This window comes from Elgaria multicarinata, chromosome 4 (assembly GCF_023053635.1).
Source record: "Elgaria multicarinata webbii isolate HBS135686 ecotype San Diego chromosome 4, rElgMul1.1.pri, whole genome shotgun sequence".
Taxonomy (NCBI): Eukaryota; Metazoa; Chordata; class Lepidosauria; order Squamata; family Anguidae; genus Elgaria; species Elgaria multicarinata.
The window spans coordinates 5,912,338-5,937,001 of NC_086174.1; the positions used below are offsets into that span (position 1 = coordinate 5,912,338).

General features: G+C 43.5%; 1 protein-coding gene across 1 annotated transcript in view; it reads left to right on the top strand.

Annotated features, from left to right (window-relative positions):
• Window positions 1-24,664, top strand: part of MSRA (methionine sulfoxide reductase A) — a 256,971-nt gene that overhangs the window by 63,890 nt on the left and 168,417 nt on the right. Inside the window, exon 2 of the mRNA XM_063123773.1 lies at window positions 16,872-16,940. Within this exon, the coding sequence (XP_062979843.1) occupies window positions 16,872-16,940 (69 nt within the window). The remainder of the gene's footprint in view (window positions 1-16,871; window positions 16,941-24,664) is intronic.

Consider the following 24,664-nt stretch of genomic DNA (forward strand, 5'->3'; position numbering starts at 1 on the left):
CTAACTTCTTATAATCAGGAAAAGCCTTCACCCAGAATTGGTCCAGTCTATATTCTTTGAAAAATGATTTCAGTGAACCATCACAAGTCACGTCAACAAGTGCATCTCGCTCTTCCGCAGACGGAGTTGTTAGTTGTACATCACCACATTCAAAAGGATTCCTTCTCCATGAGTTTTCAGGATTAGGTGCAGGGAAGTAATCTCTGAAGCTAGTCGCTAAATCACGCAGGTGCTCAGTGATGTTATATTTTACTTCTGGTAGGAATTCATCGTCAGTGGACTCCAGAAATGAATGGTGAATATGGAACCACTGATCTAAGCCATTCAGCAAGCATAACTAAGAGAGTTGCAGCCATAGCATCCCACCCCCCGAGTTCTGTGTTCTGCTCTTCATTTATTGTCTCTCCTGAGTCATCAGTGTTGGTCTAATGGACTGGAACAGCCTAAGGTGAATGATAATTACTTATTGAGTCGCTGATAGCCCAGATGAGAATAGGGCTTATTAGATCAGTAATAATGGAAATCTGTATTTAATATAGAAATTTGTAACCAGTCTGTAACAAAAGAGCCTGAATCTATAGATTAACCCCCTTTGTCCAGAAAGTTAAAACAGTGCTGCAGAAAACTTTTAAAATTAATAATATGAATCATGTCAAAAAGAGAGAGAATAATTTGGCTGCCCTCCTATATTTGTTATCCTTTAAAATAATGGGATTTGCACCCAAATAAATGCATTTGTGATACAAGGGAGGTGAGGATTAAAACTTCAGTGGCATACCTGGAGCTATGTTAACAATACTTTAAAACTAATTTTATTATCATTATTTACAATTGCTTAAACAAGTTCAGATTCCACACTGCTTGCAATAGTTATCCTAGGCCGTAGCTAGACCCAAGGTTTATCCCTGGATCGTCCAGGGGTCAAACCTGTTCATCTAGGTGACACACAGGGGATCCAGTGCTCAGGCAGGGGCGAACCCTGGATGATCCCAGGATAAACCTTAGGTCTAGCTGTGGCCCTAGTGAGTTATCCACTGTTTTCTACTTTTGGTTCTTCTTTTCTATACTACCACTTTGTATGTAACTATGACGAGGATCTGCATAGCTGAGTAGGAACTTTGGGAACAGATCCTCTTTCAAAAAGCACTGCCGGTTCCCAGGCACACGTCAGAGCTGCCAACATGGCACCAGCCAACACTAGCTGTCAGCTGAGTCCTTTCTCCTTCTTCTTATTTCATGGACCGCCTCAAACAGGGCACTGTTGACCTGCCTTACCTGAACCTGATAGCTGCTTCCCAAGTGGACCTGGATTTGGTCTTTTGTTAAGATCAGTGAAAGGCTGCCCTGGCCTTTATACACTTGGAGTAAAAAGAGCTGGCCTCTAAAGAGGGCGGAGAAGACTGTTCCATGTTCAGAGAGCAACATGGCAGCATAGAGTAGGATGGGACAAAGAGACCATGTAGTAAATGACCTCATTGGACTCTACCATGTATCTGGGTATGTTTTTGTAGTAGGAAAACATATTCCATAGCCTGGAATTCTCTTATGCTGCCTTCCCCAATCCGGAGCCCTCCAGATGTTTTGGACTACAAGTCCCTGATCATTGACTGCTCCAGCTGGGGCTGATAGGAATTGTAGTCCAGAATATTTGGAGGGCACCAGGTTGGGGAAGGCTTGGTACTTACAAAATGTTTATTATAATATACTGGCAGCAAATGCCCTTAGAGAAGTGAGGAACGTTGCCATATCTTGCTTGGATTGGGGTAGCATATTGGGTCTTTAAGACCGGGATTTCATTTCAAAAGGTTGCAACAACCTACACTACCAGACAATTTCAGGAGAAGCACGACATGGCTTAAATGAGAGCTTCGGCTATTGGGCGGTATAAAAATGTAATAAATAAATACATAAATAAATAAAAATAATGTAAAGGCTGTAAGGATGTTAGATTCCAAAGCATACTGATAAGACACATTACGCCACATATAAATAAATAAATAAATAGCCATGTGTCAGCTGTTTACTACTTCATTGAAATTAAGAAACATCAGGGAATGTCAAACTTGAATATTAGTTGAAGGTCTGCATTCATCCTAAGGGGTCAGACTTGGGCAAATCACAAAGCAATTTTAAATATTTGGACATGAATTCATTTTAACTGAGCTTCAAAAATGCATTAGATGTTAGGAAATGTCTCTGCTCACCACCATCAACTAATCCAGATGTTCCAAAAAGAACACATCAAAAGAATCAGTCTTTCTAAGGGAGCATTCTTGATCTATTGAAAACAGCCCGGGGGGGGGGGGGAGTGTGTGGGGCGTAAGTATGTCGGGGGTGGGTTTGATGGGGGTGTAATCTGCGTCCCAAAGAAGTCAAGGGTAAGACTACCTATTGATTTTCATAGGACTTGATTCCTCCCAAGCTTTACAGCATAGAAATTTATTAATGCAATGCGATCTGCCACGTCATCATAGTAGATATATCCAAAAAAGTTTCATTGGATTGGCTGCTATCCATCCAGCTTTAGCTTTGAATGCCTACCGGGCGACTTACTTCTTTATGTCTCATATCACGATTTCTGCCGTCAGCCAGAAGCTCCTTCCAAGCCAGGCCTTATTTGTGCTGAGTACAAGTGGCATCAAGGTCAAGAGAAAGCCGACATAAGATGAGTTAATGGAATCCTTTGTTTAAGTGAGGGAGACATTCTAGCCTACTATTTGAGTAGCCAGGCAGAGAGAAATGGTTAACTGTCAGGTGCATCAGGGCTTGAATTGTGACTCCTGCAGGTCAGGTGGGCTGTCTGATCATTATTCAGTAGAACAGCCCTACAGCCAATGAGTAGCCACCCCACCTCTTCCATGCAATCAGAATGTAAGATGGGCCCTGCTGGATCAGACCAGTTGTCCATCTAGTTGAGAATTTAGTTAAGAATCCTCTGGAAAGCCCACAAGCAGTGCATGAAGGCAATCACGCTCTCCCTGGTTTCTTCCCAACATCTGATATTTAGAGTTACACTGCCTCTGAATCTGGAGTGACTGTGAAGTCACTTCACCCAAAACAAACAAAACTAGAGTTGAAACAAGGTGTGCTTGCGGTAAAAATGGTTGAATAACATAGAATCATAGAGTTTGAAGGAGCCATTTAGGTAGGGTGACCATATGAAAAAGAGGACAGGGCTCCTGTATCTTTAACAGATATATTGAAAAGGGAATGTCAGCAGGTGTCATTTGTATATATGGAGAACCTGGTGAAATTCCCTCTTCATCACACCAGTTAAAGCTGCAGGAGCCCTTCCCTCTTTTAAATCTGGTATAGCTCCTGCAGCTTTAACTGTGGTGATGAAGAGGGAATTTCACCAGGTTCTCCATATATCCAAATGACGCCTGCTGAAATTCCCTTTTCTATGCAACTGTTAAAGATACAGGAGCCCTGTCCTCCTTTCCATATGGTCACCCTAATTTAGGCCATTGAGTCCAATCCCTGCTCAGGGCAGGAATACAGCTTAAAGCACCCCTGGCTGTTCATAGAATCATAGAATAGCAGAGTTGGAAGGGGCTTACAAGGCCATTGAGTCCAACCCACTGCTCAATGCAGGAATCCACCCTAAAGCATCCCTGACAGATGGTTGTCCAGCTGCCTCTTGAATGCCTCTAGTGTGGGAGAGCCCACAACCTCCCTAGGTCAGTGGTTCCATTGCCGTACTGCTCTAACAGTCAGGAAGTTTTTCTAACAGTCAGGAAGTTATTCAAGCAGTCAGTCTCTGCTTGAATACCTCCAACGGCAGAGAGCTCATTGTCTGACTGCTCTGACCATTAGGAAGTTCAACCAAAATCTGCCTTCCTGTAACTAAAGCCCGTTACTTCGTGCCTTGCAAACTTGGATGATAGAGAACAGTTTGCGGCCCTCTTCTCTATCATTGCAATCCTATACTTATCTACTCAGAAGTAAGCCCCTTTGCATAGAATGGGATTTACTCCCTACTCTCAAAGGAGGAATAAAGGCAGGGCAATGTCTCTAAAGAAAGGTCTGGTGGAAAATCCAAACGCCAATTGCATCCCCGCAAGTACCCATTATTATTATTATTATTATTATTATTATTATTATTATTATTATTATTTATTTATTTATTTATTTATTTATTTATTTATTTATATAGCACCATCAATGTACATGGTGCTGTACAGATTACACATTCACTATCGGGTGTAATATAGGGGGACTCTCTGCCACTATCTAACTGTGAGTCCTGCAAGACGTTGTCCCTACTTCTCTGTGTGGCCTGTGAGGTCGTGGCCCTGATGAGGTCCAGCTACATGGGCCTTTGCTACCGCAAGTGCCTGGAGATTGTATGGCTCTTACATCTAGCTCTCTGCTAATCTAGGGTGACCATATGAAAAAGAGGACAGGGCTCCTGTATCTTTAACAGTTGCGTTGAAAAGGGAGTTTCAGCAGGTGTCATTTGTATATATGGAGAACCTGGTGAAGTTCCCTCTTCATCACCACAGTTAAAGCTGCAGGTGCCCTGCCCTCTTTTCAATCTGGTCACTCTAGTATAGCTCCTGCACCTTTAACTGTTGTGAAGAAGAGGGAATTTCACCAGATTCTCCATATATACAGATGACACCTGCAGAAATTCCCTTTTCAATGCAACTGTTAAAGATACAGGAGCCCTGTCCTCCTTTTCATATGGTCACCCTAGCTAATCTTTCCATTTTACCTGGCCTGGGGTGGTGGTCAGACCTAGAAGTATCATTGCCTAGGGCAAAGTTTAACTTTGGATATGATGTACTATATTTATATATTGGAGCAAAGTGGATTTTTTTTTGTATTTCTATTGTTACCCTAAGTATCTGCAGAAAAACCATCAAGGTGATGTGCAATGATTTTAAATAATAAAACCTTAAAATAATAAAAACAGTAAAGACATAAAAGCTACCCAAGATGCATCTTTACACCCTTTCTAAAGGCCAAAGCAGTAGGGGCCAGTCATAGTTCTCAAGGGAGTGCATTCCTTAATTGGGGGCAAGATGGGAGAAATTAATATGGGAGAGGGCCTTTTCAGCGGTGGCCCCTCAATTACGGAATGATCTCCCCAACGAGGCTCACCTGGCGCCAACATTGTTATCTTTTTGGCACCAGGTCAAGACTTTTCTCTTCTCCCAGGCGTTTAACAGCATTTAACAGCATATGCTGAGTTTTTTTTTTAACTGACCCCAGAATAGTTGTTTTAAATGGATATTGTCTGTTTTTGTTTGTATTTTATGCTTTTTATTGTTTTAAATTTTGTACATCTGTTTTTAATGTTCACTGTTTTTAACTTTCATAAACCGCCCAGAGAGCTTCGGCTATGGGGTGGTATATAAATGTAATAAATAATAATAATAATAATAATAATGAGATGTTTTGATTAGCCTATTACTGTATTTCTTTGATTGTAAGACGCCATCGATTGTAAGACGCACACTAATTTCAGTACCACCAACAGAAAAAAAACAACCCTAAGACACACCCGTGATTATAAGACGCACCCCGTTTTTAGAGATGTTTATATGGGGGAAAAATGTGCGTCTGAAGAAATACGGTAATATTTGCATGGCTATTTAAATACACCTTGCAGTTGTTTGTGAATTATCTCGAAATGTCGCTGTGTTTCATTACGTAAACTTTCCTGTTGTTGGTGTGAGCCACTGAAATGAACCGGATCTGTGCAAGAGCGCCCCAGATCCCCCACCTAAAGGCAGCCGTGAGAAGCAGAAATCCTCATTTCTGTCATGAGCAGAGTTGATCTCCTGAGCCGAACCTCAGCAGAGGCAAAGAATCCCACGGCGAGGAGCTGCAGGGGGACATTATGGGGATAGAGGCTGCAGGGTGAGTCTGAGGCAGATTGTAAAGGGGAAACTTGGGTCTATGGAGCTTAGCTGAGCATTACTCCGGATCGTTTGTCACTGTCAGATGGGAGTGGGCGGGGGGGTGAGGAAGAGGCACTGAACCATTCCTGCTCATCTGTTGACTGACAGCTGAATGAAGCTTTAATGCAACCTCCAGGCAGATAATCTGCCATCAAGGGGGCGGGGTGGCTGGGGGAGTGTGTGTACAAGAAAGATACTCTATCACAGCCTGCATATTGCTTACAGCTACTGACATCTTCACGAGGGGCGGGAGGGGGGGGAAGAGAGGGAAGAGGGCTGCCATTTTCACTGTATTAACCACATATTGGAGGCATGCGTGCAAGCTCAAGAACGACAAGACCACGGCAGCCTGAGCCAGATGAGAAAGTGCCAGTGATTTTCTCTTACGCTTTTGTACGGAGGGAGGGAGTGCAACCTCTGACACGTGGCCTGGTGCCTGTGTCGTGCGGTGGGGCCCTGGGAGATGCCCCATTTCAGTTCTCCCCCCAGTTAGGGTGACCATATGAAAAGGAGGACAGGGCTCCTGTATCTTTAACTGTAATGTAGAAAAGGGGATTTCTGCAGGTGTCAATTGAAGAGGGTGGAATTCTCTCTTCATCACCACAGTTAAAGCCGCAGAAGCCTTACCCTCTTTTGTATCTGGCCACTCTACTACAGCTAGTGTAGCTTTAACTGTTGTGATGAAGAGGAAATTTCACCAGGTTCTCCATATATACAAATGACACCTGCTGCAATTCCCTTTTCTACATTACTGTTAAAGATACAGGAGCCCTGTCCTCCTTTTCATATGGTCACCCTACCCCCAGTGTCAGAGTCACTCGCAAGCCCTGATTCTTTCCACCTCACCCCACACCCATGGGTAGTATGGGGATAAATAAATACAATTTCACCTTGCTTTGAATATAGCTGGCTGGTTGCTTGGTTTCTTTTTGTTTTCATTTTTGGGGGGTTCATTTTTATGGTATTTTCTCGGTTTTATTAGTTGTCGTAAGCAGTTAAAATACATTGTCCCAGTGACTAGGTGGGTTTGACATGACATTTTGGACCATGGTGTGTGTGTGTAAAATGCACATGCTGTAACCTTAGGTATTAATTCTTTCAGTCTTAACACCCATATTCTTTAATTTCTTTATTTGTATGTATTCTAAGTAATTGTTTTGAGATTCAGTTCATATCATACTTCAATTGAAATGAGGCAGATTTCATAGATGTCTGCTTTAAAATGTCAGGCCAGAACACCAGAGCTTGCCTCTTTTTAGCGCTTTCGTTACATGGTGCAGTTTTTATCCCTGCACAGTCACAGAACACTGTATAAACCCAAAGGCCAGGGTAGCTATGCTGACGACAAGAAGAAGAAAATCCAGAATCCATACTACTACTACAATATTTATTTCTTACCCACATCTGAACAAGGATGACTCTGGGACGATCCCGGGATAAACCTTAGGTCTAGCGAAGGCCTAAGACTCTAGCAGACTCCAACCAGGGACTCTGGTAGCAGAGCCCAGGCACCTTATACCCTGTTCCGCTGGGACGGCTTTTAGGCTGAAGGAGTTATTGCCCACAGCGGGTATGGTAGCCCATCTGGACCAAGTGACTTGAGGTATCAATAGGGGCCTGGCTGGCCGTCTATACCTGCTGCTCCAGGTTTATTTCCTCATTATGAGCAATGTGGCCTTGGGAAAAGTTGCTGAACAGACTTCGCTGATTTCGCCTCATCCTTGTTTGCCTGCTCTGGAATGTATGTTAAGGAAGTTAAAGGAAGTTAAAGGAAGCCAGATTCCAGCTGGACATCAGGAAAAACTTCCTGACTGTTAGAGCAGTATGACAATGGAATCAGTTCCCTAGGGAGGTGGTGGGCTCTCCCACACTAGAGGCCTTCAAGAGGTAGCTGGACAACCCTCTGTCAGGGATGCTTTAGGGTGGATTCCTGCATTGAGCAGGGGGTTGGACTCGATGGCCTTGTAGGCCCCTTCCAACTCTGCTATTCTATGATTCTATGATTCTATCTGTTGACACCAAATAATCCAAATAGTGAAATGCTGGGATTTAATAAAATGAGATCTGAATTAAAGTGCATCAAATTAATCATGAACCTATAATCAGTAGAGTTGACAGAGTCCGCGCCACAACAAATTGGAGCATTCACACTCAATAAACATTACTTGGATGGTTCTTACAGTGCCTCCCATTTTATTCCTATAATTTTAAGGCACACCTGGTAAGAGAATCTACATGCAGTCAGAAAATGATCTAGATAACCAAAAGAATCCTTTCCACTTCTGTTTCTATGCCATATCCAGGCAGCAAAGTCACAGGATCGGTACAGATGTATTAAGTGAATGGGAATTGCTTTCTCTCTGAGTTTATAGCATCATGCTAATTGAGAGAAAGAAGACAAAACAGAGCATCCTCTGAAGTCAGGAGGATTTGTAAAAAAGCCTCTTGAGCAGTTACTGCACTGCATTTCCAAGTGACTTTCTTCCTTTCTTCCAAGGTCTTAAAATCCCAGAGGTTCATTGACTTGGGATAGTCAGTGGGGAATCTGGAACTCAAGAGGCCCAGTACTACGTGGAGCAAGGCTGTGCTGTCTTTTGGAAAATTGTCGGAAGTTAATAATAATAATAATAATAATAATTTCTTACCTGCCTCCCCCTTTGGATTGAGGCGGAGAACAACATTAGTACAACAAATCAACACATCTTAAAAATTCTTGATTTCACATTCATCTGGGTAGGCCTGCTGGGAAAGGCTAGTCTTTAAAGCTGTGCTAAATTCAGAGAAAGAGAGAGAGTTAAGTTTACGAATCTCCTCCGGCAGGCCATTCCACAGTCTGGGGGCAGCAGAAGAGAAGGTCCTCTGGGTAACAGTTGTCAGCCTAGTTGTGGCTGACCGGAGTAAATTCTCCCCAGAGGACCTGAGTGTACAGGGTGGATTGTATGGGAGAAGGTGATCCGCAGGTAACCTGGACCCAAACCATGTAGGGCTTTAAAGGTTATGACCAACACTTTGTACTTTGCCTGGAAACTAATTAGTATTTGAGATGATACCCGTCTCTTGTTTTTTTTTTGCTGCAATTCGCTACCCTATGCTTTAGGGTGGATTCCTGCATTGAGCAGGGGGTTGGACTCGATGGCCTTGTAGGCCCCTTCCAACTCTGCTATTCTATGATTCTATACCCCTCTAGAAATTATTCCTTGTCAACCTTTTCAGGCCCAGAACCCGTGTTTGGTCCAAACATACATTTGAAGACCTGCTTCTTTTTAATCATATATTTGCATGGCAATAATGCTTACTTTGCAATCCACTTTAGATCAGCTGTGACCCAGTAATGAGTCTGGGTCCACCCTTCCTTAAAAATAAAGACATTTAGGATTCTTTTACAGAATGCTGTGTATTGTATTTTTACATTTCTGTGTTTTATTCTAAATGTAGTAGCTTGAGAGGTCTGACATTTAGGTATTAAATGAAATACATCTATGGCTTTTGGGGGGAGGAAATGATAAACCAGGTGCTGCAAGTTTTTTTGTTTAGGAACTATACAACATACCCGAAATCTTACTATACAACAGGCAGCTGTAATAGCGTGGGGAGGTGTTCATGTGGAACCTCTACTCTCCTACCCTGCTTTCTTGTATTTTTGAGGGTCTGGTGGAAATGGATGTGTAATAAAGCCTACTCTTGATGCAGTTGTACCTACAACACAGCTCCTGTGTGTCTGTTTGGACCCATGGTCTACAGTTGTCTACCCACTGTCTCAAGACTAAATGGATGCAGAGAAAGAGCTCAGAAATCTCAGGGTAAGGAAAAAAAGTGAGACATATGCATGGAACCGGGAAGCATTTCTATACTGAGAAATGTATATCAGGAGAAGAAAAGCAGTGAAATCGGTCCTTCTGGTTGGGAGTATCAATGGAGTATAAAGATTGATTAGGAAGTTCCTCACCATCTGTGGCTTAAGCATGTTAAAGTATGTTTAGATCTCATGTGAGAACGTATTGTTAATTTCAGAGAAATATGAAAGTAATTCAAAAGAATGTGTCTAGTTTTGTCTGCTTTCAACTTTCCCAGTAGTGGTGGAGTAAGTTATTTTTCTTATAACTAACTAGCTGTGGTTTTAAAAGAAAAAAAATCTCTAATCCTAAAGGAATTTGGCTTCATCTTAAGCCCCTCCAAAAGTCGTTTTGGAGTTATTTACTGACATATTGTGCTAAAACACATCACATTTTGTAGCATCAATCAGTGTGTGGACAGTAATGCCGTTTGATGTAATGGATGCAATTGAATGCGGGGTGTCACATCATGATACATCAACTGCATGAACAAATTGCTCGAACTATTTTAAGCTACCACGCTGCCCTTTGTCACTGTCAATTTTAATAACTAAAAATAATTTGTTCCAAGTATAACTTGGAGCCATATTGTTTTTCACGATGTTCCATCCAGCTAGATGAAAAGCAGCAGAAGACTCCTGGTGGGCGCTTCTTTTCAAGGGCATAGAGCCTTTCCTTATCTGTTCCATCTGCTAGTCCACTAACACATGACATTCATCCCCGGAAAGCCATGTTAGCTGAGAATTTGACTGATGTTGGGGGTCTCAGGAGCAAAATTGGGTTCATTGGTAATGGTGCATGGAACAAGAGATTAAGGCCTAAAGTGGTATGGCGAGGAGGAGATAAATTTCAATAACGTTTGGGACATAAGAGTTATCAGTTCCTCTGCACAACTGTGTACCTTGACCAGCAAAAGGGGCAAAAGTTGGTGTTAATGTCGGCAGCTGAGAATTCGGGGGAGATGGCATTCCTTTGCTGGACTAGTACTAGGGCAAAGTTTGCATTTGTCTTGTATCAGGGGTTCAGAAATTCATGCACCTAGCCCTCTCAGTCTCTTCAAATGGCTATGCCTCCTTCTCCTAGTCCCACCCCGTTCCCCTGACCACCACTTATTTGGCTTTTGAGCAGTTTCCCCCCATTCTAAAAGGTTAAAAAGCCTAGTTATTGGCAGTAAGAACTTTATACTAAAAACTGGCTGGTATGTCAGGTATTTTGTACTTGAAAGAGGTCCTGCACCCCTGTCTCATTTATTGTCGTGCCCTTCCTTGAAAGACCGAATGGGCCAGGAGCCAATGGGCTACTTTAGGCACACCTAAGCAAATGATATGTAGATGCATGGTGTGGAGAATGCGGACAGGGAGACATTTTTCTCCCTCTTCCATAATACTTACTGATGGCCACCAGTTTGGATGGCTTTAAAAGGGGGTTAGATGAATTCCTGGAAGAGTAGGCTATCCATGGCTACGAGTCCTGAAGGCCTTGAGTAACCTCCAGTATCAGAGGCAGAAAGCCTATATACACCAGTTCCTGGGGAACATGGGTGGGAGAGTTCTGTTACACTCAAGTCCTGATTGCGGGCCCCTAGTTGACAGCTGGTTGGCCACTGTGTGAACAGAGTGCTGGACTAGATGGACCCTTGGTCTGATCCAGCATCAGGGCTCTTCTGATGTCCTTGTTTTTTTGTTTTACAGCGAATAGCATTGACAGCTGTTGAGTCCCCTCTTATAAACATCTTCTCAAAATTCCTTGAGTTTTGAGTGAGGTTTGCTGTGTTGCAAGAGGAGCTGCTTTTTTGGGGGAAGCAAATGTCTGAAGCCCTTGTGTTGAGCAGTTATTTGAATTGCGGCCATGATTGGTACCTTGTTTTCTCCTAAAACAGCTGGGCTTGTGTTGAAAGGAAAGTGGAAAGCAGCAGCAGGAAACGGGGCACAAATTCTCTTTCTTCTTTCTTGTTTTCACGTGTCATTGGTTCTGCAATTTCACCCAAAGGCACCGAAGTACTTTTGCAATCTTCGTGTTCCTGCTTTGTCTTCCGTTTCAATTTTTGTGACTTTCTCCCCATTGACATTTTTAGACCTATACATTATTAGATGCTGAATGAGAACATCACACTGACAAAACCCATTTTTTTAATTAAATAAATTCTTGCTGTCCGTCTCTCCTGGGAGTTGAAATTGGTTTGCGTCTTGTACACAAAGCTGAAAGTGAACCCACTGGCTTCCAGATATGGGCTGATGCTCATACACAACGGTTAAGGATGGGAGTGCGCTAGCAGTCAGGTAGGAAGGAATTGCTGCTCGCATGCTCCTGTTGCAGTTCTCTTGTCTTTTGTGACACTGGTGATTTATTGCTACATCACTTTTCAGAATAGCAGTGATTCTCCTTCCGCCTTTGCAGTCCTACTTTCAGAAGTAATGGATTTGCTCTTATCCTCCTGCATCACTCAGGGCATTAAAAACACTTTATTGAGACATAGGATATGAACAAAACATTGAAATTCAAATCCTAACCCTCTCCCCCTTTGTTCTTCAAGATACACACACACACACACACACACACACTTCCCTCCTTCCAAGTGTGCGCCCCTTTTCTTTCTTTCCCTACATGCCTTTCATACATAGAGGTCACCAATCAGTGTGCACAATTGAATATGTGATCTGATCAGTGCCATCTGATGAAATGAATAGTGAAGCCCAATCAGGCTGGGAGTGCATGTGCTTGGAACAATTTTTTTTTAATCCGGCGGGGCTGGGTGGGTGACTTTATTTGGCCTCGTCTCTCTTCTTAACGAGATAATGTTTTACAAGAAAATGGCGACCACTTTGGAGGGCTTTAAAGGGGAATTGGACAAATTCATGGTGGATAAAGGCTATCAAAGGCTGCTAGTCCAGATGGCTACAGCGTACCTCAAATGTCAGTGCCAGTATGCCTAAATACACCACTTGCTGGGGAACATGGGCAGGAGGATGCTGTTGCACTCATAGAATCATAGAATAGCAGAGTTGGAAGGAGCCTACAAGGCCATCGAGTCCAACCCTCTGCTCAATGCAGGAATCCACCCTAAAGCATCCCTGACAGAGGGCTGTCCAGCTGCCTCTTGAAGGCCTCTAGTGTGGGAGAGCCCACAACCTCCCTAGGGAACTGATTCCATTGTCGTACTGCTCTAACTGTCAGGAAGTTTTTCCTGATGTCCAGCTGGAATCTGGCTTCCTTTAACTTGAGCCCGTTATTCTGTGTCCTGCACTCTGGGAGGATCGAGAAGAGATCCTGGCCCTCCTCTGTGTGACAGCCTTTTAAGTATTTGAAGAGTGCTCTCATGTCTCCCCTCCATCTTCTCTTCTCCAGGCTAAACATGCCCAGTTCTTTCAGTCTCTCTTCATAGGGCTTTGTTTCCTGCTTGTAGATTTCTTGTGGCCCGCTGTTTGAACATGATGGATTCTTGGTCTGATCCAGCATGGCTCTTATCGGGCCCGTTCAGAAGACACCTTAAACCATGGCTTTAACCACGGTGCTTAAGACAGAAAGCCAGGCAGTGTTCAGAAGGCACCTTAATCCATGGCTTTAACCACAAAGAATAAGCCTTTTTCAGCCCAGTGGCTGGGTTCCATTTTGGAGAAGCTTTTGGGGCCTAGAGCGGCGGCGCAGGAGAGGCGAAGGCAATAGGGCCGTGAAAAAACACCAGATTCTGTATTAAAGCTTAACGAGAGGCATTTCAAACTTTCAGATTGGGGAAGAAGCTGCGCAAGAGCCACGAAACCATCAAATGATCAATAATTGGGAGAAAGTTGGCGGAGCCAGGGGAAGGGAGCATGGATTTGGCACCTGGGCCGAAGGTTCTGCACCTCTGCTTTAAGCCCCAGGGGAAACGGACTCTTTAGCTAATACCCTGGATAGCTAATACCCTGGATAGCTAACACCCTGGAAGACAGAACGGCCTGCTGGAGGAGATTCGTAATATTAACTCCCTCTGTTTTTAAGGCAGCTTTGAAGACTAGCCCTTTCCGGCAGGCCTACCCAGATTAATGTAAAATCAAGAATTTTTAAAAAATACCTGCACTAAAGTTGTTACCTGCCTCGAAGGGAGAGGTGGGTAAGAAATAATAATGATGATGATGATGATGATGATGATGATGATGATGATGATGGGGGATACTTGGCTCAGCAATACTACAAACGAGAAGGATCTTGGAATTGTTGCAGATCACAAGCTGAATATGAGCCAACAGTGCGATATGGCTGCAAGAAAGGCAAATGCTATTTTGGGCTGCATTAATAGAAGTATAGCTTCCAAATTGCGCAAGGTACTGGTTCCTCTCTATTCGGCCCTGGTTAGGCCTCATCTAGAGTATTGTGTCCAGTTCTGGGCTCCACAATTCAAGAAGGACGCAGACAAGCTGGAGCGTGTTCAGAGGAGGGCAACCAGGATGATCAGGGGTCTGGAAACAAAGGCCTACGAAGAGAGACTGAAAGAACTGGGCATGATTAGCCTGGAGAAGAGAAGATTGAGGGGAGATGCACTCTTCAAATACTTGAAAAGTTGTCACACAGAGGAGGGCCAGAATCTCTTCTCGATCCTCCCAGAGTGCAGGACACGGAAGAACGGGCTCAAGTTAAAGGAAGCCAGATTCCAGCTGGACATCAGGAAAAACTTCCTGACTGTTAGAGCAGTACAACAATGGAACCAGTTACCTAGGGAGGTTGTGATCTCTCCCACACTAGAGGCCTTCAAGAGGCAGCTGGACAAGCTTTAGGGTGGATTTCCGCCTTGAGCAGGGGGTTGGACTCGATGGTCTTGTAGGCCCCTTCCAACTCTGCTATTCTATGATTCTATGATTCCCTTTGACACTTTTGATTGTGTTATGCCTCCTTTCCCTTGCTGTGCTACTGAAAATGTAGGTGCTTTGGCAAAGGATCATGCCTGTTCTAGTTCCTGTTTAATATTTCATCACATGCTGTGGATTTCAGAGGACCTCATTTATTAGTGATATTTATATTCGTATTTGAAATACAGTATTAAAAAAAACAATTTCAATAAGAGCAATGCAAGGGGCAGTAAGATGGAACAGCATGAGTAATTTAATTACAAGCCTGGGAAAGCCTGGGTGAACAAGTGCATTTTCAGGAGGTGTTCGAAAGATGCTACATTTCCTGCCTCCCGAACTGCATGGGGGAGGGTTTTCCAGAGGGTGGGTGCCACTACCGAGAAGGGTCGCCATTGAGGTATTTACATGGCGACCTTCCTTTAATTTTGGAATGAGCAGCAATTTCTCATCTGACAATCTTATTGGTCAGCTGGGTATATATAAGAGAAGCTGGTCTGCTAGATATCCTGGTCCCAAGTTGTTTAGGGCTTTGTATGACAAAAGCATAAACTTGAACGCTCGGAAGCTAATAGTTCTTTTAACACAGATCTTTTAACAAAGATGTTATGTTAACATAGCTCAGTGTCCCAGTAAGCACCCTAGCTACTATATTCTGCACTTTTATTTATTTATTTCATTTGTATACCACCCTGTAGACAAAGCTCTCTGGGCAGTTTACATGACATTAAGACACTTAAAAACAATATACATAATTTAAAAACCACAAAAACATGCAATACACTCATTTAAAACCACTACTTTAAAAACCATGAGCCTAGAAAACAGACTCAGGCTCATTTCATATTGCTAAATGCTTGGGAGAAGAGAAAAGTCTTGACCTGGTGCTGGAAAGAGAACAATGTTGGCACCAGGCGGGCCTTGTCAGGGAGATCATTCCACAGTTGGGGGCCACCACAGAAAAGTCCCTCTCTCTTGTTGATGTCCTCCGAGCTTTCCTCGCAGTAGCCACCCATAGGAGGACCTTAGCAGCAGCTTCTGAACCACACATGAGGGTAGCTCCCCATAGAGGACATTGCAATATTCAAACTGTGTGGCTACTAGTTCATGGATCACCGTGATTAGGCTATCCCTGTTAAGGGCAGAGTTGGTGTACCAACCAAAGTTGGTAATAGGCGCTCTGGGCCCCTGAGGTCACCTGGACCTCCAATTACAAAGGTGGATCCAGGATCATCCCCCAAATATGTACCTGCTCCTCCAGAGGGGGTGCAATCCCATCCAGAACAGGCCAATGGGCCAACTGTCAACCCATTGGGTCTCTTGTCTTATTGGGATCCAGCCTCAGTTTATTAAAACCCACATCCAAGCCATAACTGCATCCAGACACAGGTTCAGTAATTTGTATCAGGAAAGGTGCCAGATTGTAAGTCTGCCTGAAGAACTGCCCTCTGACCTGCTGCAAAGAAAATCTGATGCACGGGTGGGAACAACTGTAATGTTTTAAAAAGCTGTTGATCCACTGTAAATGGAAGTTGCCTTTATCGTTATTTAGCATCCGCTGTGATAGTTGTTGTATATCGAAGGCTTAAAGACTTCAAATCAGGGGCTCCCAGCCTTTTGGGTCGGTGGTCTCATTGGTAATTTGGGGAGAATGTGGTATGGGGGCAGGGGTGTTGGCCACTCATAAAATGGCTACCACGGTGGGCGTGGCCGGTCACAAAACACCCATTTCCCAGAAGGCAAAACGGTGAGACTAAAAGAAAAGTAGCTTGTACAAGAACCTAAGTACAAGGCAGAGGAGGGAGGGGGTCTGAGCTCCAAAACACACAACCACGGGGGATTCCACACGTCGTACTGAGGGCGCTTCCATGCACCCCCAGTGCGACCCCCAAGCGATCGTGTAACTTGCCTGGCGAAGAGACGAGGAAGAGGCGTCCTTGCCACCGCCGCCACTCACCTACCTCCTCGCCGGCCGGCTGGCAACACGATCGCTTGGGGGTCGCACTGGGGGCGCATGGAAGCACCCTCAGTACGGCGTGTGGAATCCCCCCACTTTTTTGAACCCAAATAAAGATGGCACTGGAGGGTAGCATTTTACTCTGCAGCATGCCAGCCTCCCAGCTGCTGCTGCTATTAATAATAATAATAATAATAATAATAATATAATATAGAAATCAGGAAGGGCCAGGAACCGTGTGGGTACCAAAAGAGATATTGGGGGCCAATAACATAGAGACCTCAGCTTTAAATGGACTTGTTTCCATGATATATTTTCACACTTGACTGGTCAATATTTCCTTACCTTTCAGGTAAACATCATGTGAATGGCAATAGTATGGTCGAACCTTTTCCAGAGGGATTGCACATGGCAATATTTGGTAAGTTATGTCGCAATCCTAAATCCATTTACCTGGGCATAAGACCTGTTGAACTCAGTGGGAGACTTACTTCCAAGTAGATATGTATAGGATTGCACTGCTATTTTCTATTATACATTTTATTGATGATCACTGTAGCTCTTTGCACTCCAGAAACTGATCTAAAACTATTATTCCACTTTGGTTTTTGTTACAATTCACAACTTACCTAAGGGTTCAGGCCTGAGCAGGGCTTTGTTTGTGACTCTTTCATATCCAGCTGCATTATTTTTCCTTGTCATTGGAAAGTCCCAATCCACGTACTCAAGAGAGTGCACACACAGAACTAGAGTGACCCTATGAAAAGGAGGACAGGGCTCCTGTATCTTTAACAGTTGTATTGAAAAGGGAATTTCAGCAGGGGTCATTTGTATATATGGGGAACCTGGTGAAATTCCCTCTTCATCACAACAGTTAAAGTTGCAGGTGCCCTGCCTTCTTTTAAATCTGGTCACTCTAGTATAGCTCCTGCACCTTTAACTATTGTGATGAAGAGGGAATTTCACCAGGTTTTCCAAATATACAAATAACACCTGCTGAAATTCCCTTTTCTATGCAACTGTTAAAGATACAGGAGCCCTGTCCTCCTTTTCATATGGTCCCCCTAACAGAACAGACCCTGAATTGAACTGGGGCTCCCACAGGTGCAAGAACCAAACATGCATGGAATTATTTTTATTTAATTTATTTATTGACAATATTTATATGCTGCTCCCCGTTCAAAAATTTCAGAGCGGTGTACAAGATAAAATAAAACAAAAACACGTTAAAATAGATTTTTTTAAAAAGCAGAATGCAAAGTGAATTGTGGGAACAACAACGTTTTCAAGGGAACAACAACGTTTTCTGGAGGCGCCGAAAGGAATACAAAGTTGGCGCCTGCCTGACCTCCATAGGGAATTCCATAGGAGGGGCCACCACACTGAAGGCTCTTTCCCCTGGTGGACTCTAACTGCAGGATAGGTCTATGTGGAACCACCAAAGCTGATGCATACCAAACACTTTCACTTGTCAAAGACCCCTTTACAAATGTGTGAGATAATGCATCCAAAGTGAAAACAACAACCAAGCACTTGAAAATATAGTTTCTAATAGCTTGATTCTATCCTCTAGAAAGTGCCAGAATGAGCAAGACGGTGTTGCATGTAGTCTTCAGATGCTGGCAGAGTGCAATTAAAGAGGGGGACATCTAGACCAGCCTTCCCTAGCCTGGTGCCCTCCAGATGTACTGGACTATAACTCCCAAAATTCCTGTCCATTGACCATGCGGATTGGGGCTTATGGGAGTTGAAGTCCAAAACATCTGCACCAAGTTGGGGAAGGCTGACCTGAGCTTTCAGGGCAGGTAAGTCCCACATAAGGGCTGTTGCCACCGAAACAGCCCTCTCCAGGATCACCAACAGATGTACCTCGGAAAGCAGTGGCATGTGCCAAGTTTCTCAGTCAGCCGGCCTTAGAGGGTTGTCAAATTCATATGGGAGGAGACCCTTGTAGCTCAGACCCAGAGGCTTTACCAAGAGGGCTTTACATATGATTTTTTATGATTTTACCTGTACGCCACCCTGAGATCCTTGAGATATAGGGCGGGATACAAATGTTGTTGTTGTTTTAAAGAAAGGTGATTGAAGATATTAGAGTTGGCAGAAATGGCAAAACCAACAGCGATAATGAGAGATAAATCAGCTACATTTATACCGGAATGGAAACCACTGATAGTATTTCTGCAAGAGACAGAGAAAAACGATGTATTTGCCTGTAGATTCAGTGTATGAGATTAGGGCCATAGCTAGACCTAAGGTTTATCCCTGGATCGTCCAGGGGTCAAACCTGTTCATCTAGGTGACACACAGGGGATCTAGTGCTCAGGCCGGGGCGAACCCTGGATGATCCCAGGATAAACCTTAGGTCTAGCTGTGGCCTTAGTTAACTTAGAAGAAGGAAAAGAATTTGATTATTATGTTAAATGTATTAAACAAGGAGAGAATATAATTCACATTTTTGATGTGTAGAGAGCCGAAAACATACCTTAACCTTGATGTGTGTTTTCTTTCTTTCTTTCTTTTTCCTCCTTTTCTTTTCTCTATTTCTATGTCTGTATGTAACGCTTTTAGGCTATATATGTTTATGAAATAATAATAAAAAAATGATCTGGCTTGGATCCATGCTATCCACTTTTGGCTTCGCTGCAGATTGGCACTTCCAACAAACTCCCTGGTATCCAAGATCCTGTTAGATCATTTTGAATCTCCCTGGTCAAAGGCCTTGAGAAGCAAAATCAACTCAGTAGGCCTTTCATCCTCTATGTTACTATCAAGGGATCTAGCAAGCGCCAAATTAATTGTGAAACAGAGGCTGCTTGACATAGATATGCAAGACCTTCAGAGTGCTGCTCAGGGTCCATGCTCCCCCGCCCCCCCCAGTCTTTAGGCTAACCAGTTTCCTTTTGTAAAGACGGGATGCCCTACCTGCGCTGGCTAACAATTCCCAAATACAGGAGAGCATTCTCACAGCCAGACTTAACGTCCTTCTCTCTAAACTTTTAGATGGCAGATACAAAAAAAATCCCACTCCCCAACAGTTGCTGTCCCTGTAAAAATATCGAGGTGGAAACCGCATCACGTGTGCTACTGTTCTGCAGATTTTATCAAGGGGCTAGGAATGATCTTCTGAACCCCGTTTTACAGTCTTTTCCTGGTCACCCAGCTGAATTCCTAATGTCCCTATTACTTCAGACCTCAGACAAGTCAATCACTGAGCAAGTGGACAAGTTTTTGAACTTGGCCATTTCTATCAGATCCTCTATGATTACTTGTCTTTTTAATTGTTAAATATATGCTTAGTCCTTTTGTATGTATCTTGCTGGAATGCTCTGTTGACTGAAATAAAATTGTTGTTGTTGTTAAAAAAAGAAAGAAAGAAAAGAAAAGAAAGGTTATGTTAATAACAGCCATGGAGAAGCCTCCATAGTCTCAGGGTGGTGGAGAGAGGTATAACTTTCTCTACCTTCCACAGTCCTAACAAAAAGTTGCTATTTGCATTTCAAGGGATGCTCTCATTGGTGCCAGTGGAGGCTTCTCTTGGAAGCTGCAAATAGCAGCTTCGGAGAGACATTTTTTAATGGGGCCATGGCCAGGAAAGAAAAAAAAAAAGAGAGAGAGAGAGAGAGAGAGAGAGAGAGAGAGAGAGAGAGAGAGAGAGAGAGAGAGAGAGAAACTTCTATTCACCACCTCCATGGTCCAAAGCTTGCAATGCATTTATGTACAAAACATATAATGCATTCACACAATTAATCATAGAATAGCAGAGTTGGAAGGGGCCTACAAGGCCATCGAGTCCAACCCCCTGCTCAGTGCAGGAATCCACCCTAAAGCATCCCTGACAGATGGTTGTCCAGCTGCCTCTTAGAATCATAGAATCATAGAATAGCAGAGTTGGAAGGGGCCTCCAAGGCCATCGAGTCCAACCCCCTGCTCCATGCAGGAATCCACTCTAAAGCATCCCTGACAGAGGGTTGTCCAGCTGCCTCTTAGAATCATAGAATCATAGAATAGCAGAGTTGGAAGGGGCCTCCAAGGCCATCGAGTCCAACCCCCTGCTCCATGCAGGAATCCACTCTAAAGCATCCCTGACAGAGGGTTGTCCAGCTGCCTCTTGAAGACCTCTAGTGTGGGAGAGCCCACCACCTCCCTGGGTCACTGATTCCATTGTTTGGTCCTGAATGATTAAAAGGAGCTGATATCCAGACCCATGAGGACTTTGGTCTTTCCCTCAAAGTACGTTACTAAAATGATCTTCTCTTTGTTTCTTTCTGCACTGACAGGCCAGTACCTTCCAATCGTTGGCTGTCAGGTTCCTTGACTTTCAGTTAATAGGATGGAAAGCCAATGCTCTTTGTATAGCTGGGCAGGAGGGGGATTTTTCTGAAGAGGAGGATGCAAAGGCAGCGCCACAGCTTGCCTTGCAGACGTTTGTTGACTTTCTTTGCTCAGAATTGCTACGTTACGAGCCCTCACCAGTGCTTTTGAGTGTCAGGGCCAAGATAGCAGTGCTTTGGAGCAAGCAGGCAGCCATGACCATCTTATTCAGAATCACCGGTAAAGAAAGATAAAGGAGATGCCTGCCGAAGTTCAGTTACGCCTATTTCCAAAAGATGTGTCTCACTCTTGCAATCAAATGCATTTTCTCTATACCTCAAAATAAATTCTTTATTGGTCTACTGTACCCTTTATTATTTACACAGGTACAAAGCTGAGAGTAAAAGGCCTCAATTGAAAATGTTCCCATTTTTGATCTGGCATACTTTTATTTTGCACCAGGCAAATGGTTACACGGGGCACAGAGAAACAAAGGAGCTGGGCTCCAGATACCTTCAAAACGCTTGCGGCCACTGTGACATTACCAAGGACATTCTTTGAAGTGCGATGTGCAGTAATAAAGGGAACTGTCCTTGATTGAAGTTGCATTAACATTCTCTTATTTCAAAGGACCACATATTTATCTTCATATATTCCCCCCCCTTTCTATTTTTCTTCCTGGAGAAAAGGAGAATGCAACTGCAGACACCGTGGGGGGGTGTCCTCCAGGACTTTGTATATCATGTTTATGCCCTCTTTTATGTTACGTTTCCTGAGAAACCATAACTTGTATTTTTCATTCTGACAACATTTTGTCTTATCCATTCATTTTTCATCTGCTCAGCTAGTGCCTTCTTCGTCTACCTTAATGCATATTGAGTTTGATCTGAAGTCAGTGCGAGTCGGTTTTCAAAAGAGGCCTTTTTGTTTTGCAGAATAGTTTTTTCAGAAGCATACGATTCTTTTCAGAAATGTAAAGTTCCTGAATATTCTTCCTGGAATGGTTGTGTGAGCAAAATATCCCATTGGGTTCAAAGTAGAGCTGGTTAAATTGATTGCATGCCTTGCCATTTCTGTTCCTCTGATGCATCAAGGATCTCCACAACTAAGGGGTGAGATGTTGAGAGGTCTGTGGGCATGTCCCAGTTAGGGATGTCAGTGATATTTGCAACAGAGGGCTCATCTACACCAAGCAGGATATTCCACTATGAAAGCGGTATATAAAAAGCAGGAGCCACACCAAGCAGCGTATAGCAGTATGAAAGCGGTATATAGCATGTCTCAATGGGCCCCAACAGTTGTCAGCACACTTCAGTACTGCTATAAAGCAGGAGTGTGGCTCCTGCCTTTTATATACCACTTTCATAGTGGAATATCTTGCTTGGTGTAGATGAGCCCAGATTCAAATGAGTTTGAATTTCTATGCATCCATTCCTTTTCAGAATTGTGCAAATTCTGTGGACTTTTGGATTGTTTTTTTTTTACTTTCCAGAAGTTTATGCAAATTTAATCATACAAAAAACCAAAAGTTGCTGAAAGTATACTAATATATGCCATTAAAAACATACCCACAATGTTTTATAGATCTCTGATCTCTCTTCAGCCTCTGTTGTATAGCAATTTGTGTGTGTGTGAGTGTGCCCTCTGCTCATTGATTGTACACTGAGCTAAGAAAAATGTGCAAAATGTTACATGCCAGTGAAAGTTCTGTAAATCGCAGCAGCCCTTTTTGTGATTTTTTTTTTAAGTGTGTGTGTGTGTGGAAATCCTAATCTGCCAATGAACATATGAAGGAGCGAAAGATGCTTGACAATCCTCAAAACACAGATGGAATGAATTTAACAAAATCCAGTCCCAATAATATTGCCCACAGAAAGACTTGGTAGATCATATCAGGGGTTAGGAAGCAATTTTCTCCTGGGTCAGATTGGAGAAGACTCCTGTCTGTACACCCATGTGCTACATTCCTCTGTATGTGTCTGTGCCACATTTCTCTGGAACATGTAGCCTGCATTGCTTGCTCAATTCATCTACGGCTACTTGTTCACTAGGGGCACCAACTCTTTCCCTCTGGCATCTTGTAGCCTGGATTCTGTCAGATCTGCACAAATTATGACCCACCAATTTTATTTATTTTTATTTTACTTATTACATTTTTATTCCGCCCAATAGCTGAAGCTCTCTGGGCGGTTCACAAAAATTAAAACCCATAATAAAACAACCAATAGTCTAAAAACACAAATACAAAATACAGTATAAAAAGCGCAACCAGGATAAAACCACGCAGCAGAAATTGATATAAGATTAAAATACAGAATTAGAACAGTAAAATTTAAGTTAAAATTAAGTGTTAAAGTCGAACATGCCTCACCATCCATTTATGGTGGCTTGCCATGTGCCTGGAAACCTCCAGGTGCAGAGAGAGATGATTCGTTGAGTCCAAGAATTTATCGGGCTCAAAAAAAAATGTTTTGTGTAGGTGGTGGGCTCTCCCACACTAGAGGCCTTCAAGAGGCAGCTGGACAACCATCTGTCAGGGATGCTTTAGGGTGGATTCCTGCCTTGAGCAGGGGGTTGGACTCAATGGCCTTGTAGGCCCCTTCCAACTCTGCTATTCTATGATTCTATGATTCTACCTGTAGGTCTCCTCCCATTGTTCCTAGCGTGTGGTGCTTTACAAGGCCCTTGACATGGGCAGAGTATAAATCCATACACTCCACATCCTCAAAAGATACCTTGTTGAATTCTGAAGTGTCTCTTTTCTTGCCAAGGCTAAAATGTGTCTCCTTAATGTGCTAGTTTTGAACAAACAAGGACATTTTGATGCAAGAGAGCGTTCAATCTGCAGTACACTACCTGCCGGCTGGAGTGGCACTGCCTCTGGAAGAATGTGCCACCTTCTTTTCGCCTCGTCCTGTTCATGTCTGTTCCCTCTGGCATCCACACGTGCTGGCAAGCTGACACGAGACACTCACATCAGTGAGGCTTCTTTTATTGAGGAAATCACACGGTAAACAGCGCAATAGTTACACAGTCTCCAAACACCACCACTTAAAGCTGAACGATGGTTAGAAAGTTTTAGGCTCCTTTTCTGAAATGTTCCTTAAGGTACCACCATCCGATTTGAGCTTCTCCAGATGCCGCATACGCTGGCACCTCAAGGGACATGGCCAATCACCTAAAGCAACATCCCAGGGAGAGGTGTGCTTTGAGCCACCAGAGCCGGGCAGAGAAGACAGATCATGCACCAGTCATTCTCGGCCTGCCACAACTGAGTTGACCCTGGTTACCATGACCTCAGGGAAGGTAACATCTCAGGCCCAAGAACTTCCCTGCATGTGACGTTAAGCTCCGGGGAAGCTGTCTTGCCACCTGATTTGAAGCAACACACACACAATCCACAGCAAATGGAAGTCCAAGTCAATGAAAATATTTATTTATTTATTTATTTATTTATTTATTTATTAAATTTATATACCATCCCCATAACCGAAGCTCTCTGGGCGGTTTACAAAAGTCTCACTACTTTTCATGGCACAGTTTTTAGATATAGATCGCAAGCTGAATATGAGCCAACAGTGCGATATGGCTGCAAGAAAGGCAAATGCTATTTTGGGCTGCATTAATAGAAGTATAGCTTCCAAATCACGTGAGGTACTGGTTCCTCTCTATTTGGCCCTGGTTAGGCCTCATCTAGAGTATTGTGTCCAGTTCTGGGCTCCACAATTCAAGAAGGACACAGACAAGCTGGAGCGGGTTCAGAGGAGGGCAACCAGGATGATTAGGGGTCTGGAAACAAAGCCCTATGAAGAGAGACTGAAAGAACTGGGC